Source organism: Ailuropoda melanoleuca, chromosome 18, assembly GCF_002007445.2.
Source record: "Ailuropoda melanoleuca isolate Jingjing chromosome 18, ASM200744v2, whole genome shotgun sequence".
In the NCBI taxonomy this organism is placed as follows: Eukaryota; Metazoa; Chordata; class Mammalia; order Carnivora; family Ursidae; genus Ailuropoda; species Ailuropoda melanoleuca.
The window spans coordinates 22,499,325-22,521,361 of NC_048235.1; the positions used below are offsets into that span (position 1 = coordinate 22,499,325).

General features: G+C 38.3%; 1 protein-coding gene across 2 annotated transcripts in view; it reads left to right on the forward strand.

Moving 5' to 3' along the window:
* Nucleotides 1-22,037, forward strand: part of LOC100470350 (rho GTPase-activating protein 7) — a 283,783-nt gene that overhangs the window by 96,827 nt on the left and 164,919 nt on the right. Inside the window, exon 1 of one of the 2 annotated variants that reach the window (XM_034647676.1) lies at nt 15,397-15,797. The exons of the other annotated variant lie outside the window; for it this stretch is intronic. Within the exon in view, the coding sequence (XP_034503567.1) occupies nt 15,659-15,797 (139 nt within the window). The 5' untranslated portion in view covers nt 15,397-15,658. Of the gene's footprint in view, nt 1-15,396; nt 15,798-22,037 lie in introns of those variants that run through there. 2 annotated transcript variants of the gene reach the window in all.

The window sequence follows — 22,037 nt, forward strand, 5'->3', positions numbered from 1 at the left end:
GTGGTACCAATATAAAAACAGAAAAATAGAGAATAGAATAGAATAGAATAGAATAGAATAGAATAGAATAGAATAGAATAACCCAGAAATAAACCTATGTATATATGGTCAATAAATTTGCAACGAATGAGCCAAGAATATACAATGGGGAAAGGATGGTCTCTTCAAAAAATGGTGTTGGGAAAACTGGACAGCCACATGCAAAAGAATGAAACTGGACTATTTTCTTAAACCATACACAAAAATTAACTAAAAATGGATTAAAGACTTAAATATAAGACCTGAATTCATAAAACTCCTGGGAGAAAACATAAGCAGTAAACTCCCTCATGTAAGTCATGGTGATGATTTTTTTAATCGGACAACAAAAGCAAAAATAAGTAAGCAGGACTATATCAAGCTAAAAAGTTTCTGCACAGCAAAGAAAACCGTCAACAGAACAAAAAGACAACCTACTGAATGGGATAAAATATTTGCAAATCATATACTGATAAGGAGCTAATAACCAACATATATAAAGAACTCATAACACCTCAATAAAAAAACAAGCAAATAAATAAATAAAACAACTCAATTAAAATATGAGTAGAGGATCTGAATAGACATTTTTTTTACTAAAAAAAGACATGCAGGGGCGCCTGGGTGGCACAGCGGTTTAGCGTCTGCCTTCGGCTCAGGGCGTGATCCCGGTGTTATGGGATCGAGCCCCACATCGGGCTCNGGGAAAACTGGACAGCCACATGCAAAAGAATGAAACTGGACTATTTTCTTAAACCATACACAAAAATTAACTAAAAATGGATTAAAGACTTAAATATAAGACCTGAATCCATAAAACTCCTAGGAGAAAACATAAGCAGTAAACTCCTTCATGTAAGTCATGGTGATGATTTTTTTAATCGGACAACAAAAGCAAAAATAAGTAAGCAGGACTATATCAAGCTAAAAAGTTTCTGCACAGCAAAGAAAACCGTCAACAGAACAAAAAGACAACCTACTGAATGGGATAAAATATTTGCAAATCATATACTGATAAGGAGCTAATAACCAACATATATAAAGAACTCATAACACCTCAATAAAAAAACAAGCAAATAAATAAATAAATAAACAACTCAATTAAAATATGAGTAGAGGATCTGAATAGACATTTTTTTTTACTAATAAAAGACATGCAGATGACCAACAGGTACATAAAAAGATGCTGTACTTCATTAATCATCAAGGAAATGAAAATCAAAACCACAATGAGATATTACTTCATACCTGTTAGAATGGCTATTATCACAAAGTAGAAATAACAAGTGCTGGCAAGGATGTGGAGAAAAGGGAACCTTGTATGCATTGTTGGTTGGAATGTAAATTGGTGCAGCCACTATGGAAAACAGGTTCCTCAAAAAATTAAAAATAGAACCACCATATGATTGAGTAATTCTGCTTTGGGATATTTATCTTAAAAATGAAAATACTAATTTAAAAAGATATATAGCCAAGATATGGAAATAACCTGTCAATGGATGAATTATGTGTGTGTATGTATATTTGTGTGTGTGTGTGTGTGTGTGTGTGTGTGTATACACACACTACTTAGCCATAAAAAAGAAAGAAATCTTACCATTTGTGACAACATGGATGGACCTCGATGACATTATACTAATTGAAGTAAGTCAGACAAAGAAAGACAAATCCTGTATAATGTCTCTATACATGGGATATTGTATATTTTTTTTAAGATTTTATTTATTTATTCGATAGAGATAGAGACAGCGAGAGAGGGTACACAAGCAGGGGGAGTGGGAGAGGAAGAAGCAGGCTCATAGCGGAGGAGCCTGANTATAGCCAAGATATGGAAATAACCTGTCAATGGGTGAATTATATGTGTGTATGTATTTGTGTGTGTGTGTGTGTGTGTATACACACACTACTTAGCCATAAAAAAGAAAGAAATCTTACATTTGTGACAACATGGATGGACCTCGATGATATTATACTAAGTGGAGTAAGTCAGACAAAGACAAATCCTGTATAATGTCTCTATACATGGGATATTGTATATTTAAATTTTTCTACAGCTCTATACTTCCTCCTCCTCTTCTAGGGATAAACTTCCGCTTGAAACAGCCCAGCGAATATTATCAAGAACCCATATAATAGAATTCTGATCTCTATGAGACTGTGAGAAANACTTAACCGCTGTGCCACCCAGGCACCCCTGGGATATTGTATATTTAAATTTTTCTACAGCTCTATACTTCCTCCTCCTCTTCTAGGGATAAACTTCCTCTTGAAACAGCCCAGCGAATATTATCAAGAACCCATATAATAGAATTCTGATCTCTATGAGACTGTGAGAAAGAAATAAACCACCATCCAGTGGTGACTCTGGACAGTCAGATGGCAAAAGTACTGAATGACTTAGGGAAAAGGGCGAGATCTCAGGTGTGAAGATGTTCATGGAGGGACGTGGGGAAATGAGACAACAAACATTACCTAATTTTCAAAATTTTATAATCCTAGAAACAGCCCAATTGACCCTGAAAAATCAGTACCACATATTGCTGAAAACTAATATAAATGTTTTAATTCTTCAGTAAGACTACAATCCTCAGCTTGCCCTTAGTGGAATGTATTTTCCTTGCTCCAGGTTAACCCCAGTCCAGCCAAATGTCAGCCCATCCAACTCTCTTGGATCCCCTCTTTCTCTCGCACTCCCTCCCTCCTCCACTAGAAAGCTGCGGGCCAGTGGTAAAGGCAACAAGGACTGGGAATAAGTGGTGTTGATGTGTGCTGCTCTTCCTGTTCCTCNCCCTCCACTAGAAAGCTGTGGGCCAGTGGTAAAGGCAACAAGGACTGGGAATAAGTGGGTTGATGTGTGCTGCTCTTCCTGCTCCTCCTGTTGTCCAGGGATTTCCTTGAGCTAGACTTTGAGAACACATGCCTTCAGAATGCTTCCAGCCTGCTGAGCAAGATAATTTGTAACAGTTAAGTAGCAAGATACTGAAGACACCATAGACATTGAGCTGAGAGAGTTCACTTAGCTGGAGTGGTCCAGAGAGGATACGGAGGAAAGGAAAGCCTTGAAAAACTGGAAAGGGAGATCAGAGACAATTCTAAGCACGGAAGACTGTTGGCAAAGTTAGAACAGTGGGAATGCACACGGCACAGTGATGCAATTTAGTAGCCCGGCCAGCTGGAGCATGGAGTTTGTGTTTGGAAGGAGAGAAAACTGGAAAAATGGGATGGGTCCAGACTCATCAGGCCTTGGAGAGTGATTGTAACTTTAACTAAGAATAGTAAATTTTATTAAATTAATCAGCGATACTATCCCAGCTGCAAAGACCGAGACATCCTTATTCTAAACTCTATAGTCAGTAGGAAAGGAAAAATAGGCAGAAACAGTCTTTGTATTTTTTTAGAGGGGGGGAGGGGCAAGGGGGAGGGGGAGAGAGAACACCAAGCAGGTTCCACACAGAGTGCAGAGCCTAGGTGGGGCTAGATCTCACAATCCTGATATCATGACCGGAGCCAAAATCAGGAGTCAGATGCTTAACCACCTGAGCTACCTAGACACCCCCAGTTTTTTTAGATGATGTACTACAATACCAGAAACCCATTAGATAATAACTATAATCACTATTTATAAGGACTTTTGATATGTATGTATTACAGGGGATTTAGCAAATGAGGTTGGAAAAGAAAGTCAAAAGCTTTTGAGTTGTGCTTTTGCTTTTGGTGATATTCTTAAAANAGACTCATCAGGCCTTGGAGAGTGATTGTAACTTTAACTAAGGATAGTAAATTTTATTAATCAGCAATACTATCCCAGCTGCAAAGACCGAGACATACTTATTCTAAACTCTATAGTCAGTAGGAAAGGAAAAAGAGGCAGAAACAGTCTTTGTATTTTTTTAGAGGGGGGGAGGGGCAAGGGGGAGGGGGAGAGAGAACACCAAGCAGGTTCCACACAGAGTGCAGAGCCTAGGTGGGGCTAGATCTCACAATCCTGAGATCATGACCAGAGCCTAAATCAGGAGTCAGATGCTTAACCACCTGAGCTACCTAGACACCCCCAGTTTTTTTAGATGATGTACTACAATACCAGAAACCCATTAGATAATAACTATAATCACTATTTATAAGGACTTTTGATATGTATGTATTACAGGGGATTTAGCAAATGAGGTTGGAAAAGAAAGTCAAAAGCTTTTGAGTTGTGCTTTTGCTTTTGGTGATATTCTTAAAAATTGAATTCTTCTTTATTGTAATTCAACCTTTGCTCATGATAATAAATAATAAGTGATAACATTAAATAAGGAAGAGATATATGAATTTAGAGAACTAATGAAAATACCTTCTTCTAAAGATCTCCAGTTTTCAGATTTTAGAGCAAATCATCCTCCTAAGAAATGCTAACCATTTCCTAAAAACAAGTCAGATAAAGAGGTTTACTTTAGAGAAATCATGTTTTACACTTAAATGACAAATTTGCCTGCTCTGTTTCCTGCCACCATCCATCCTTTGTTTTTCTTTGACTATTTCAGTTTGCAATGTTCTTGCATCACTGATGATCTACAGTCTTGGTACCAGGTGTGAACCACGCATTCTGCATGAAACTGCAAAAGCAAAAATGCTGCCATTTCCTTTACACATTTTTTTTCCAATTTCCAATTTGAGATGTTAAGAATGCTTACCATGTTGCTCTTCCGTGTAAATAACAAATATTAAGAAATGTGCGAATACCAACAATTGTTTCATTCAGAGGCTGATTAAATGCTTCACAGAACAGTGTTTTTATCTTTTCTCTCCATCTAGACACATGGGAGCTAAAGTATCACCCATTGAAACACTCGAGTAATTATTATCTGTAGATATTTTATACATATATTTAGAGCAAGTTTTCCTCAACTGTTTATGATGACCCTTTTTTTCCCCCACTGTCCTGGAGACACATACCATTTTAAAATATAATGAAAATAGAGTACTAGAAAATAAAATTGGGGGGAAAACATAAAACATAGAAGCCAGTGTTTTATCATTAGATTCAACAGAGATAAAATTACTCTGTCCAACTACTATTAGAAGTTTCTAAATGCTTCCTTTAGATTTCTGTGCTCATCTCTGACCGGACTCTGACCATCCATTGGCCTCCACACCGAAAAGTCTCAAAGACCAAAAGCCCAAGACAATAGTGAGTGTGAGGGAAAATTAGGGTCAGAACCTCCTCCCCCACATCCCGCCTGAGTCACCAATCCAAGATTAGGGAAGCAGTGCAGGTGCCACGTTTCTTAAGTCTGTTAATGAGCATCTTCCCTCATTAACATTAATTAATTAAGTAGGTAAGTAAAAAAACAAGAAAAAGGAATTTGTCCAAAGGAAGCACTTGCTAACAGTCTCCACTGCCCTTCATCATCTGCTTTTTTCTTCAGTAAGGAGTATGCTCAATCTTCTCTGCAAATTCCTTTTCTGCAGGTGAAGTTTGCAAACTGCCACTTCCTGTACAGCATAATTTATGCAAAGAAGTTCCATCTCCCTTAATTCTACTATTTTTCCTTCTCTCAAAACTTTTCTTTTTTACTTTCTTCTCCTGACTTGTATTTATTTAGCTTTTTTATGACAGTCAGAAGAGTAAGAGTTTCATGGGTTTTTTTCCTATTTTTTCTTGCTTAAAATAATTGAGAAGAGATTTTTGGCTTCCTATTTATCAGGAAGAGACTGTGAAAATTATATGTTCTTTTTCTGCTAATGTTAGCAAAATACCTGTTTACCTAAATAATTATATTTTTAAGATTCCATTAGGTGCCCCGGAAAGGAATATGTATCCACACAAATAACATATCCTAATAGAATAGTGGAATCCAATAGTAATGTCTTTATTGAGTTGAAATCTTTTTATTGTTTTGGTTAATAAGATGCCAATACTAATAACATCACATGAAATTATACTAATAAATTTTCAACACAGAATGAGTCTTTCATGATCCCATTAAAATAAATTTTATTATTAATAATATCTAAAGTGCCTTATTATAAAACTCTCTCATACAATTTTTTTAAAGATTTATTTATTTATTTATTTATTTGACAGAGAGATAGAGACAGCCAGCGAGAGAGGGAACACAAGCAGGGGGAGTGGGAGAGGAAGAAGCAGGCTCCTAGTGGAGGAGCCTGATGTGGGGCTCAATCCCAGAACGCTGGGATCACGCCCTGAGCCGAAGGCAGATGCTTAAGGACTGCGCCACCCAGGCGCCCCTCTCTCATACAATTTGACCCAGTAACAGCACTGGGATATTATTTCCATATATACATTCCATACACACTCCAAGCCAGTAATCACACTCTAAGCAGCAGATCCCTCCCCACCTCTCTGTGAAGACTTACATCTGATTTTCTAAGATTCAGAGTTTTGATGATTCGCTTTTATCCCAAAATTTTCAGTGATATCAGAATTTGAACCCTAAGATTTTATTTCCCAATTCTGTTACCTCTTTAAATTCTGTAAAATGCTTTCTCATAAAATCCATTAATTTTTTTTCCCATTGGGTTGTTTCTATTTTGCTTTTTTTTTTTAAATTTGTGGAAGTGCTTTAGTATAGATATTAACACTCTATTGGTTATTTATGTTGAAAATATTTCCATTTATCATTTTACTTTTTTTTATCACCCTGAAAATAACCCTCATGTACCTTATAGTGAATCTCATCCCACCCTCACCCTCATTCCCAGCCTCTGGCAAGCACTGAGCTAGTCTCTATCACTGTAGTTGTGTCTTTTATAGAATTATCTGTGAATGGAAGAAGGTGCTGCCATTATTATCATACAAGTGTTTGTACATACATATGTTTATCATTTCTTTTGAATAATACCTGAGTGGATTTAGTTGGTCAGGGTATGTTTAACTTTTATAAGACTTTCAAACTTTCAAATTGGTTAAACCATTTTACATTCCCACCAGCAATATATAGGAATTCCAGTTGTCCCACATCCTACCCAACACTTGATATGGTTAGTCTTTTTAATTTCAGTGTGTAGTGGTAACTCAGTGTGATTTTAATTTGCATTTCCCTAATGACTAATGAGATTGAATATCTTCATGTACTTATTAGCTATTCATATACCTTCTTTTACAAAATGTCCTTTCAAAATTTTTGCCCATTTTTTATAATCTGGTTATTTGTCTTTTTGTTAAATTAAATTATAGGGCTCTTTATATATTCTGGATATATGTTTTGTAAATATTTTCTCCCAGCCAGTGGCTTGACTTTTTCTTTCCTTTGCAGTATTTTTAAGAGGACAAAAGGATTTTTTGTTCGAATTTATCCATTTTTTATTGGATCCTAAGAAAGCTTTGCCTAACTTAAGGCCACAAAATTTCCTGTACAAGTCTTACAGTTTTACCTTTAAATTATTACTATGGTTCATGGTCCATTTAGACTTAATGTTTGTTTAATGTGTAAGATCAGGGTTGAAGTTCATTTTTTTTCCATATGGCATCCAGTTGTCCTAGCACCATTTGTTGTTCCCCTTTGATTTACCTTGACATCTTTATCAAAAATCAGCTGAACATGTTGTATGGACCTATTTCCAAAATCTTTATTCTGTCCCATTGGTCTATATGCCTATCCTTAAATCAGTATCATACTATTTTGATTACTATAGATTTATAAGTCTTGAAGTCAAGAAATGTAAATCCTCCAACATTGCACCTCATTTTTCAAAAAAAAATTTGGTTCATTTAGGTCCTTTGTATTTCCATATAAATTTTAGAATTAGCTTGTCAGTTAAAAAGAAAAGAACTTCTAGAATTTTGATTGATTGGTATTGATTTTATAGATTAGTATGAGGAGAATTGATATCCTAATAGTACTGAGTATTCAAATCCATGAACATGATATATGTCTCTATTTAGGTATTTAATTTCTCTTAATAATATTTTATAAAGCATTCAGTGTATAAGTTTGGGTACGCATATTTGTTAAATCTGTCTCTGAGTATTTCATATTTCTTATCATGTTATAAATGAGACTTACTAATTGTTTATTGCTAGTATATGGAAATATAATTGATTTTTGTATATTAACCTTCAATTGTGTTAGATTCACTTTTTTTGAAAGATTTTATTTATTTGTCAGAGAGAGAGAGAAAGAGAGAGAGCAGACAAGCAGGGGGAGCCATAGGCAGAGGGAGAAGCAGGCTCCCCACTAAGAAAGGAGCTCAATGCGGGATTCATGACCTGAGCCAAAGACAGATGCTTAATTGACTGAGCCACCCAGGTGTCCCTTAAAGTCACTTTATATTTCTAGTTAATCTGACTAGAGATTAGTCAATTTCACTGATCTTTCCAAAGAACCATCTTTTAATTTCTGTTGTTTATTTTCAATTTCAATTATGTCTGCTCTTATCTTTATTATTTTCTTTCTTCTGCTGGCAGGTCCAGAGCAGCCATTATTCTAAGGCCAATTTAGTCCCCCTACTAAGACATGACCCTTCTAGGGATTCTATCCAAGGCCCCACATTACATGAGGTCTCATCATGCTGACTGGTGGAAACAGAAACTAATCCCAGCCCCGTGTGAGCTCCAGGGTGTTATCTGCCTGTTGACTTCCAATATTTTTTCCTCAAGTTTGGGAAAGTTCCTTCTACATCTGTGCAGATCAATGTTCAGTCAAAGACTTGGGGAGACTCCTCTGCAAATCTGCAGAGCTCACAATGTTGCTCTCTTTTCTTTAGTGGTCGGACTTGGAAATTCTAGCTGCCTCAGTCTCCATAACCTCTGATGTCTGTTACCTCAAGATTCTCAGGTTATGTTTGGTTTTCCTCTCTCTACTTTGTGGCCAGAAAATACCCCTAGGCAGTAAGCTGGAGCCATGGTAGAGCTCATCTTTTTTTTTTTTTTTTAACTCTCTTTCAGAAATCACACTCCTGCATTACCTATTATGCAATTTCTGAAAAACATTGTTTTGTATTTTGTGTGTGGTGGGGGTGGTTATATATCATCAGGATCCCTTCATGGAAAAAAGCTAAGGCAACCTGTAAAATAACTATGAAAACATTCAAACCTATTGGTACTGGCAGTGTTTTCGGGGTCCTATTAATAAATAACATTTATTATTAATATGGTTGAAAAGGTACAATCGATAGGTTATATTAACATAGAAGAATATTTGTGTTCCTGTTTGGTCTGACTTCAAAATTATCCCTGAATGCATATGCTCGAGTATACCATTCAGTCATTATCCCAAATTGCTTTCGATTTTATTATTAGTATAGCATGTTATTAGAGGCTATTGATAATTGTTAAGATCCAAAAGATAATCAACATCTGGCCTTCTTTATAGAAACTTGTGACAGTGAGTTTACATGAAAGTAAAACAAAGCATTTGAATATTTATTTTTGTTTCTCAGACAGAAGTCTTTTATTCAGAATCAGCAAGAAGTTGATTTTTTTGGTTCCAATGTCAACATAAAGATACGTATAAAGCTAGTATGAATTGAAATAAATACAATTTAAAAGCAATTCAAATAGTCATAATATACGCTAAATCTTAGTAAGCAGAGAAATTACATCACTGTAATTCTATGCCATAATGTTGGACTACTTTAATTCATAATATTCTGGAATTTTATCCTGTGAAGAATAAACAATAGGAGAGTAAAATGAGGAAAGGAAGAATAAAAGGAATAAAAGAAAATGAAGAATAAGAGCAAGGGAATTTTCTTGCTAAATTTCCTCCTAAAGTTTTAGCTATGTCTAAAATTTATTTTACCAGTAGATATTCTATCCTTTGCTAAGGCAATATAAATTATAGATGTATTATTTCCTTAGCACTAGTATTGGTGATGCATCCTTGTTGATTTTTCTATAGAATTAAAAATATTTTAAACTTTTGAAATCATGACACAGAAAAGAAAATCTGAAACCATTACATTAAAAAAATTCTGGGAGCGTCACGACTTCCTGTTCCCATTCTCTAGTACTTTTTCCTGTCTTTCTGCCAAAATTACTAATATAGAAATCTAGAGTGAACTAATCAACAAAAAATGGAAAGGAAATAATTGAGAGAGGAGTAAACTAAAACAAACAAGTGAACAACTCCAAAGAAACATATTCAAAGCAACTTGAAAATAGCTTGAGGAAAGTATAAAAATGGCCAATTAATTTACTAATATGTTCGATTCTGTGCAGCTACTTTTTAGAAGAGGAATGAGACCACCTACCCCAGTAGAGTTGTTTAACCTTTTTGTTTTAACCTTTTTGAAGTCCTACCCCACTACAGTAGGACAGGTCCCATCCTATGGGATTCTGTATGCTTTACTTCCATCTCGCCTTCTGTACCAGAATCAGGGATCTAGTCAATCCCCTTTTTAGCAATTGTGAAAATGCTGAACTAAGATCACAAAGCTGTCAAGGGGCAAGGCTGAGATAAGGTCTGTCTCTGCCTTAGTCTATTTGGGCTGCTTTAACAGAATGCCATAAACTGGGTGACTTATAAACAACAGAAGTTTTTTTCTCACAGTCTAGAGGCTGTGAAGTTGATCAAGGTGCCAGCAGATTTGGTGTCCGGTGAGGACCTACTTCCTGGTTCATAGGCACCATTTTTTGCTGAGCCCTCACATGAAGAAGGGGCAAGGAGTACCCCAGGTTCTCTTTTATAGGGCACTAATCCCATTCAAAATGGCTTGACTCTCATGGCCTAATTACTTCCCAAAGACCCCAACTTCTAATACCATCACATTGGGGATTAGGTTTCAACATACGAATTTGGAGGAGAACACGAACATTCAGCATAAAGCAGTTTCCTTTCTCAAAGACAAAGTGGCTTTTCTCAGCGCAGGTGAAGAACTGTGTTTCAGAAAGCAGTTAGTAATGATATTCAGTAGTTAAAAAGGAAAGAAGTTATTATTGTTTCAGGAAGAAAAGAACATTTTTCTTTCCTCATATTCACTTCTTGTTTTATTACACCCTTATACATTTATTCAACAATATTCCCCCAACAAGTTGATTTTACTCCGAAAGACAGTGTGATTTTGGATATATCAGGACTTGTAGAGAAATAGTCTGTGGACATCTTTGATCACTAACTCCCATTAGTTACAGAGCATAGAACCCCAAAATATACACTTATTTATAAATTTTATCCATAAATAACTGTCCTTGTGTGCTCTATTAGAAAAATAGAAAAACTCAGAGAGCTATATAAATAGACATAGATTCAAAGATTTTCTTCTTGCCTTCCAAGGAGACTCTTGTCTGCCCTCAGGTTGATAATCAAGATCACCAACTTGAAGAAAATTCTCCTTGTGGTCTGTTGGTCTATCAAGCATCAATAGATACCTAATTGATAGTGTAAACAACCTTGCCTTGAACGCTTCGGTTGAAAATATTTAACAATTTATCGCAGAGGAGATTCTCAACCAAAACTGAATGTAATCCTTAGGGTTCCAATTGTAGGAGCAGATAAAATTGCCACTTGCCCCAGAGCAATTGTACTCAAGATGGTCATGCCAAATAAACAAAATTCAAAATGAAAACAGAGATTGGCAGCATGTAACCTATATGCTAGGTGTTCTTCATTGGAGAAAATAGAATCCATTTATATAGTCCTCAGAGTTACAGAAGCTTCATACTACGAATTTTGTCATGGGCTTTTGGAGACGTAGATACAGAACGGAGAAGTCCTTTTGTGGAGCAACAGCCCTGTGCAGACCTATTATGCCAGATAGCCACTGTCATTCACTTAACCTGTTGTCCTGTTGCAGGGGCTAGGTCTCTCACAGGGCTTAACCAAATAGGGTTTTAATGATTTCCTTCCTGTTCCAAAGACCCAGATCTAAGCATGGCATTGACTCTTAATAAACATTTCATTTCCCATCATTTGTCATACTATTTTGAAAGAATCTACTAGCACTTTGGTTAATCCTAATGTTCTAATTACTCCAAAGGAGGTTTAAATGAGTTGCATCAGCAAATAAGAGTGGCCATAAGACCAAAGTAGATTTATCCTATACAAGCTTGGAAAAGAAGGTGTCCCTAACATTAGATCAAAGCGTATGGGACCTAGAAACATTATAAAATTGAAAAATTTTTTGAAGAAGACAAAAATTATAAATTAGACAAAATTAGAAAAAAAATCTATAATACATTACCAAAATGGAATGGTTTTCTTAGATGGTAAATATTAGGGACATACTTGAACAAGAGTCTCTGGCTTAATATACAAACAAGAGTCCCCCAGGTCAGAGAGCAGCTCCACCAATGGCTGAAACTAGCCCTGTAACACAAGAAAAAGGAACTGAAAAGCAATCAAAACATAATGCTGCTATCTTCATTTCTCTTATAATTCCCAGCAGAATCTTGAAAAAAATCAATAAACTTCTCATATTCCCACTTTCCCCATCTGCCAAGCTGAGATAACATTAATTATGGTATACTATCCTCACCTCTCAGTCAGAAGAGACTTGGATTATTTGAAATTTGTGGAAATAAAACTTGAGGACTTATTCTATAAATGGTGAATTTTGAAAAGCACATCTTCTAATTTCTTCTAATGGCCCATAAATACAGCCAGAAAGCAAAAAATTAAAAAAATGTAAAATTGGCAGTGTATCAATTTTTACACCATACCCATGATACGTGGCTGAGACTCATTTACAAGGAGTTGAAATATCTTTACAATGAAATTTGAATTTAATGAGTTTTTAGAAATGAGGGGTAAATTGCCAGCCCTACTTTGGAATATGATAAAATCAATAATTAAAGCCCACCTTGTTTGAAAACATAGCTGTGCTCCCCTTCTCCAATAGTCTGTCAATACATTTAGGCTGGTCAGTTTCCTTTAAAAAATACACACACACACACACACACACACCCGTCTTAGGTTAGGTCTATGGACTGTTCTACCAAATGGAGCCTATGTTTAGAATAAGTAGGCTTTTTAAATACCTGCTGAGATGAGCTACAGTGAAGTACTAAGAGTATTGTCTTTGAAAGAGCGTGTCACAGAAGAGAAGCAGGGTATTTTAGAACACTGGAGATCAGACCAGACCTGAGTGTCCTATCATTAAGCAATATGTGTTGACTAGGCCTTTGTTCTCTTGACTCACCGCCCTTCAATTTTCATAGCTGGGATCATCTAAAACCCCTCTGAGACTCAGGCTTCTTTCACACCATGGGCCCAGTGGTAATTTTATTTGGCTAAGATTAAAGAGTTTTGGCCTGTAGCTTAGTATCAGCTGAGCCTAGATAAACCCTAATGGGACATTATCATCACTGTCATTAATTTATGAGCAATCGAGGTGATTGGGAGGCTAATGAGCTTTGAATGCAGACAGCTCTGGGTATGAATCCTAGGTCTGGCATTTACTCTCTCACCTTTCTCAAATCTCTTCTCTCTGCCCTGCAGCTTCCTCATCTCTAAAGAGGAGATAATAATACCCATAGGGGTCTATATACGTGGGTCTATCTATCTACAGTGCTAGAAGAGTTTTTGGTATGTCAAAGATACTCAATAAATGCTGTTTCCTGTTCTGTGTTTAGGTATAGAAAAACTTCATGCCATTATAGTCACTTTGCATGACTCATACAATCAGCTGTTGATACTCGTGCTGGGAATGGTCCTAGGTTATAAATCTAGACTGGAAATTTAGGTGAGGTCAGTGCTTAAGAGGAGTTAGGAATCCAAGCTACCTGTTCCTTCTTTGTGCTACCATAACACCTGGTACATGCTTTCATCATATAATTTATGACACTATTTTGAAATGATTTGTGGTCAGTGGGCTTTCTGCTCAAAGACAGAGTCGATATCTTACTCATCCTCATCTTCCCCATGCCTAGCAGAGTGGGGCTCAGTACTTACGCTATGGTTACTTCACACTGTTCCTCTACAAACACACCTGCCCTGTTCAACCTGACCAGAAATGAGTCAGCCTGTTTCAAGGTGCCCAGACCTCTTTGAATGAGAAACATATATGTACACACACACATACACACACACAGACTTCCAGTATTTTGTTTTAAAATGGAGCCGTGTATTAGGCAATCAAATATTTTGAGATTTTTTTAATGGAGAATTTTCCCTCAGGATTGGCTCCCACGGGGCACAGAGGTCTGCATACCTCAGCAGTTAGTACTTGTTATCTCCTGATCTATGCCCAGCCCAATGATAAGGCAAAGAAGACAATATCAAGATGCACATTCTCAGTTGGAGACACTCATGAGCTTTAACAGTTTGGGGACAATATGAGCGAAGACATGTGGGTTACTAATAAGCAGTGCACAAGTGTTAGTTATAACTCATGAGCACAAGTTCACTATTTTAATTATCATCCTTTGTATAATTGAGTTGTCAAAGTTGATGAGAAAGAGGTTGCATGCTGTAGAAATTTAACTTAGGAGATCAGTGTGGGTTGACAAGGATTTCATGTATAAAAATAATTATGATAATAATTAGTATTCACATGGTACCTTGCAATTTACGAAGTGCTTTTACAGCATTTTCTAATTTCACAGAGGTTATGAACTGGCCCTGAGATACTATCGTGATGCCAATAGTAAGCCTCCATGCCAAACCTTGAAAGTTAAAAGATGGCATTTAAGGGAGAGTGAGAGAGGAGAGGATTAATACTGCATTAAAAAGCAGAAAATCAGCCAAATTCATTGGCAAGGAAATAGATTTATTGGGCATTTTAGAAACTCAAAAAAACAGATCTTGTAAAAGAAGCAGTTGGGCCATATTTTGATTGCATGGTGCTTGGCAGTTTTTTTACTCTTTGGGAGAGAGTTTTTGATGTGCAGTTATAATGATGAAGTTTGCTTACTTGGAACTAAAAGATTCTCAAAACCAGGGGACATTTGAACCTTATTTAGAGGCAAAACCTAAAATTATTTGATTAAACCACTTAAAGTAAGTAGAAGTAAAGTTGGAAGAGAGATATGAGGAGGTCGTTAGTGTTTCCTTTAAAACTCAGGTATCCTTATTTCCCAGAGAGAATCCAGACTGATCTGTGGGATGCTCACTACGGCCATATGTAGCTTCCTTCCCTCCACAACTACAGGTTGAACTTTCTCTGTCATGAACCAAGACATCTAAAACCATGAGTTAATAAAACACAAATGAGTTCATCAAATGCAAATGTGAATGAAAATTTACCTTGAAAGTCAAAGAGAACCCTACCTGCCACCCCTGGTCTCCCTCCCTCCCTTTTTTGCCTCCCGCTCTGCCTTTCCTTCAAAGGTGCAAGGTTAACCTGGCTTGCCAGGGAAGGAGACAAGTTATTAAATAGACGAACGGCCGAGCTTGTACCAAGTCAAGTTATTGGATTACACAGGAAGCTAGAATCATCTAGATAGCCAAGAAGGCAGCCTGAGCGCTGCGCGAGTGTGTCGCTGGCTCATTTGTAAGCCTTTCCAGATGTGGCAGCCGCGCGCTTGGCGGCCGTCCAGGAGGCCGCCTGCAGTCGGCGCTTCCCGGGCCGCAGTGCGAGCCGCAATGCCGGGATCCTGAGGGCGCAGGGCTCGCTCGCGGCTCGCCCCCGGGCCCGGCGCGCACGCAGCCCGGCCGCCCGGCAGAGCGACAGCCCGCAGCCGGCGAAGGACAGCGGCGGCAGGAGGAGGCCGACATGGTCGCGGCGCCGGGGCTGCGCTGAAGTCCCTTGCGCGTGGATGGGGGACCCCGAGGCCCACGTGATGGCTCGGCCCCTGAGAGCCCCTCTCCGGAGGTCCTTTAGCGATCACATCCGAGACTCCACGGCTAGAGCCCTGGATGTTATCTGGAAAAACACCAGAGACAGAAGGCTGGCAGGTGAGGGGCGAGAGGGGGTGGGAGGGATGACCGGTATTAAAAGGAAAACAATTCAGTGCACAGACGCAGATATTAACTCGGATAATTAATGATCTCATCGGCTGGATAAAGTTCATCACTGTCATGGCAGTGCTTTCCATCTCCTTCCTCTAGTAGTTAAAGGTTTCTGGGATTTTTTTTCCCCCTCTAAAGCCCCTCTGGGTTCTGGTCTGATTATTTCTAGATAAGGTTTTATGAGAGGTGTGTGTTTTTTTTTAACCTTGAAAAGAAAAGCAAGGTCCTTTTGAGTCAGGAAATCGGTGGTGATGAGCAGCCTGGGGCAGAAGCATCGAGGTCTGTTGTGCTGGTGGGGGTCTGCGGTGGGGCTGCTCTGGCCCCAGGGGGCCTGGTCTCTGCTGGAGAGGGGGCTGGAAGGGCTGCGTGTCAGTGGAGTACTCGCTGCCCAGTGAAAGCCTGCTGGTATTTCCTCTGGCTGCCTGGAGCTGCTCTGAGTTCCAAGAGGGTGTCAGGTATGCTAGAGGCAGGCGTTTGAAATATAATAAAACATAAATACAGTGGTGCAATTCAGACTCACTAGGGCTCATGTGACAGCAACCAAATGGCAGGGGGTGTTTTAAGGGGTACACTAAAGAAACAACTTCTGCCTGATCCTGGTATTAAGAATATAAATTGATATAAAGTAGTATCTCGTGATAAAATAATCTCTCTGAATTCAAGAAAAGTGTCCTAGTCCTGTTTCATGGCTTCTTCTTGTTTGTTCTGTGAGTCTCTGTATTTATGTCATCTACGTGAATGGGTCAGAGATGATATTTTCTTAACCTATTTGGGTAATCCAGTTGCTTTTCATAGTCTGTGTGGAGTTCTGAATTGTTAAAAATATTACAAGTGTCCTCCAGGTGTGAAGAGATTTCTGTGCTGTGTGTTCTTGATAAAAGGTCCTTCGAATTTCACGTAATAGTCCTGACTTGACTTGAAGCGGGGAGTTTTAAGGCTTGTGATTGTGATTAACAGATTATGAAGATAACATGCTTGGTATAGCCCCTCGTAGGCTGTAAGCTTGTCCTAAATGCTCATGAAAATCATTCTCTTTGTTAAACTAAACAGTATTGCCCAGTACAGGACAGGGTAAACAATGTCAAGTCTAATCATAAAGTAGGGGAGAGAGAGCACAATATTTTAAATTTAGCCATTTTATTATGGCTTTTAAATAAATATGATACCTTAAAGAAATCCAACTTTCTAACAAGTTTTTTTTTTAAGCTGTATTCTCTAGTGATAACAGTTTGCAATTGGCCAGAGAAAGTTTAAGAAATAAGATATAGGAATATAAAATCCACAACTATAATTGGTTGGCCTTTTTTTTAAAAAAAAAAGTAGATCCTCCATTGTTGTCTTATTTGACAAATGCATTGTCACAGGTGGAAAGGTTCCACAAATAATGTCTCATTAAAGACAACACAAAAATATCTTGTGGTTTGGTATTTTAACTTGAGAGTAAGACTAAGTGAAACATTCCTGCTTCCCAGGATTCCCCTTATATTTTCATAAATGATGAGATTTTGACAGCTGTTAACCTCCTAGAATAAGGATATTATCCCTGGAAAGTTGCTGTCTCTGCCTTGTCATTTGTACACACACACACACACACACACACACACACACACAATGTATATGGGGTAAAAAATGTAGCATCGAATGAAAAACACTTAAAGAAAAATAGTTATTTTTTATATGTGATGAAAGTCAAACATTTCCACAATTCTAATAGCAAATAGGATTTTACCTGCTCCATGTCCACTGAAGAAAGAAATTCTTTATATTGCCCAGTTTTTCTAAGATGAGTATGACCTATTAGGTAATTCACACAATAGAGAATCCAGGTACTAAATTTGAAAGAATTTTGGCTACCGCAACTGACTCATGACTGGGGACTTGGACCCTTTTCATGCCTCCCCTGTGCTTGGCACACAGCTCAGAGCTCAATCAGTGTTTGTCAGAAGGAGACCAATTTGGTGCACATCCAGATCTCAAGAGTACTTACTTTTCTCCTTCTCCTCAAACTTCTCTGCACCCCACCTTCCTCCGGACCAAAGGCTAAATAATAGCTGTGAGTTATCCACAAAAAGTCACTTCTCTAAACACCAGATACAATCTTTATTGTGTATCATACCACTCCTCCCTCTGTTGCAGAGTGGAGAGTAGTACCAAGTCCAAATCTCCTGCTGCACTTCATGTGAAATTAATGAAGTGACAGGTAAACAAGTGTTTTGAAGCCTCTGTGGAAAATACTTCTTCTTCTTTTTTTTTAAGATTTTATTTATTTATTTGACAGAGAGGGAGACAGCCAGCGAGAGAGGGAACACAAGCAGGGGGAGTGGGAGAGGAAGAAGCAGGCTCCCAGTGGAGCAGGGAGCCCAGTGTGGGGCTTGATCCCAGGACCCTGGGATCAGGCCCTGACCGAAGGCAGATGCTTAATAACTGAGCCACCCAGGCCCCCCAGGAAAATACTTATTTTAATACTACCTGAAGTGTTATTTTCATGATGAGCATTACTTTGATGACTTTCATCAAGTCTCTCAAACACTAATCTGAGATTTCAGTTTCTTCCAGAGGTTTAACGTGTTTGGCCATGGGACAAAGTTTTAAGTTTCCTTGTTTGGTATTTTCTCTCTGAATCAATTTCTCTCTCTCTCTCTCTCTCTCTCTCTCTCTCTCTCTCTATGCATGTATGTGTGTGTGTGTCTCCCTCTGTCTCACCCACACAAATACACAAGCTCTACATAACAGTTCCTAGTTACTCTACCCCAAATGATGTCATGTGTGAAAACTATCATTTACATTACTTCACCTTAAAATCTCTTATATATAAAACAGGGATTCTGCCTGTTATTTTTAAGGATCCCCGTCCTTGTGTAAACAAAATACAGATTTCTCTTACTCCTTTTCTCTCTCTGAACATTATTCCCAAACCCACAGGTACACAGTCTCTTTCTTAAAAGCAAAAGATGCGGGCTCCTGAGTGGCTCAGTTGGTTAAGGGTCTGACTCTTGGTTTTGGCTCAGGTCATGATCTCAAGGTCCTGGGATCAAACCCTGTGTTGCATTCTGTGCTCAGCAGGGAGTCTGCTTGAGATTCTCTCTCTCCCTCTCCCTGCGCTCCTCCTCCCACCAAAATAAAAATAAAATCTTTTATAAAAATAAATAAAAGCAGAGGATGGTATCTAGTTTTCAAGGAATTACAACATTGAGGGTAACAGTGGGTGATGGGTAAGGTAGACAGCCCTTCTCTGGACAAACTGTGCATCCATCATCAACCTCTTCCGTGCCCCTCACAGCTTCTCTGCTGCCTCCTCCCTCCCTTTGGGTACACAGACTTCTTGGCTTCAGGATATATTTCATTCCCGAAAACCTGTTGCCCTTTAATCCTCTCAAGTAGGGCTTCTTAGCCTTTTTTCTGCTGATGGATCTTTTTAGCATTCTGGGGAAGCCTGCAGATCACTTCTCAAAAAAAATATTTTTTGCTGTATAAATACATAGAATTATGAAGGAAATCAGTTATAGTGCAATATAGTTATCAAGGTATTCCAAACACAAAATTGTGGTATAGTAACAGAAAATGAATGAATTGTATAATAGACTATGATGCTTAAAATATAGGGAGGTAAATATAAATTAAATATTTTGTAAGGATACCAGTGTGCAGAGTGCTGTTGCTAGCTAGAAAAAGATCATTGAACTGTACAGTAGTCTTTGATTCATCTCCTTGTCACCAACCATTATAGATAGAATACTGGGAAGCAACTCCATATCTAGGTCAGCAATGTGCAAACTTTCAACTTGACTGTTTGGTGGCTGAATGGGGCCAGCAACGATGTCACGTGAACATCTGTGAATGTTGATTGTACAAAAACCACAATCGTGTGATCTGGAGCAGGTTTGTTAACTCCCCAAACTGTGGAATAGGAATGAGTATAAATGATATTTTGTGATATCTGCATCGACTCTAATAAGCTATGGAAAAGTCTGGTTTCTACCGGTGACAAAGTCACAGGGACAGCTAATAAATACCATTGTGTGTGAGGCAGGGGGAGGTGGCAGTTTGTCGACATTCATAATTGGAAGAAATGCTAAATTCCAGCTAGAGTTTTGTGAAAATAAAAAGTGAAATTTGTCCTCATCCAAGTTCATAGACACTCTGAATTCTATCGGTAGACCCTAGATTAAGAATCCCTGCTTTATCTATACTTTGCCTTCTGAGTACTTCCAGTCAGTCATTCTCATAGACTGAGATGCTGGGCTCTCATATATGAGAGGTCTGGAATTCGTTGATGTATGTTCAACAAAGCTCTGCAAGCAAGTGTGGACTGATGTACCAGTTAGACCACCTCTAAGGAAAAATAAAAGACACTGACATTCAGGCTAGAAAGAGATGGAGAGGCTAAAAGAAAGGCAAAACCCTGACTACACACATGTACAGTAGCTTTCATCAGTTTGCAAAGTGGAATGGATTAAATAAACCAAAAAGAAATTAAATATGAGCCTTTATTTAATGGCATCTCATAATGTAAGCACAGCTTATATAGTGTAAAAACCACTGATTGTTTAAAAAGTACTCAATCTATTCTATTAGAGAAACATGACCTATAAGGGGAAAAAATGTAAAAGCCTCAGCCTGTTGTGGGATATGTGTCCCTACTTCCATAGCTAAACATTTTATTTATTTTTTATTTTTTTTTAAAGATTTTATTTATTTATTTGACAGAGATAGAGACAGCCAGCGAGACAGGGAACACAAGCAGGGGGAGTGGGAGAGGAAGAAGCAGGCTCACAGCAGAGGAGCCTGATGTGGGGCTCGATCCCATAACGCCGGGATCACACCCTGAGCCGAAGGCAGACGCTTAACCGCTGTGCCACCCAGGCGCCCCCATAGCTAAACATTTTAAAGAAGAAAGAAAACTGAATTGTCTAGGATGAAGGCAGGAAAATTTAGACAAATCTCAATCCAACTCAGATTCAACGCACATAGAATAAATTCAAGTATCTACATTAGGTTGGATCCCCTGGGGGTATTCTGTTGAGTGTTTGGTATCTTCTGTCTTTTGTGAAACAGAGTTTTACTATTTCTGCTGACCAGGTCTGTAATTCACTAGCAAAACGAATGTTTGACATGCTCTGTAGTACTTTGGCTCTCGATTCAATGGGGCATCAGGAATTCTGGCCCACTTCCCATGATGAGAAACCACAAACACTGACTCCGGTGAACTGTCTTCTGCTTATTGGTTCACAGTGAAAAGCAAGTAAGGGCATATATAAATGCCTTTTAACCAAGAATGATATATGCGTCAAAATATGCAGACTCCTCCAGTAAACAAAGGCTTCCCTGGATGGATGCAATACTATGTAACATTTGAAAGGGTCTGAGGGACAACCACTAATGGTGCTTCATGAGACCCTATCACATTTCTGGAGGGTAGATGTAGCACGTATCTGTTATATTAGATATTACGCTTTCAATAAAAGAGGAGCATGTTGACGTCGAGGTCAGCTTTGATGAGAGAGAACGTAGCGTATTGGCTAAGAGAGCTGCCTGTGACATCAGACTTCCAGGTTTGAGTCCTGGCTCTTTCACTGGAGAACTTTGGGCAAGTCAGTCTTTCCTACCAATATAAAGAGGCTGATCATAGTACTTATGTCATAAAATTGTTTCAAAGGTTGAATGAGCTACTGTGTAGAGTACTTAGAAGAGTCAGTGGCACATAGTAAAGTACTTCATCAGTTTCGTGGTTATAACCCCTCTTCTCTTTATGCGTGCCCTACATCCATAGAAGCTTCACCCTGCTAGCATGACACCACTATAATTTGTCTAAGCCTTTTGGGCAAAAATAGTTCAGCCAGTCCAAAAATAGAAACTAAAAGGTAAAATATCAATGCCAAATGGAATTTATTTCTGTACCTCTGGAAGAAAAAAACAAAGAAAAATCAGATGACTTCTGTGCAGACCTTGTTGAATTCCAGAATACAATGACTCATGAGAATAGCTGTTTTTACACATTGGTGAAGAAATCAGACCTTGCATATGACTTTGTCAAGCTACATATACAATATCTGAAAGTCTCCCCAAGCGAGTTGGAACCTGCTTTGAAAATTGCTATATAGATGGAGCCAAACATGGAAAAGAGCACCAGCACCAGCAGGCTGTGGTTTCAAGCACGTGGCGCAGCTCTGGTATGGGAAAAAGTAT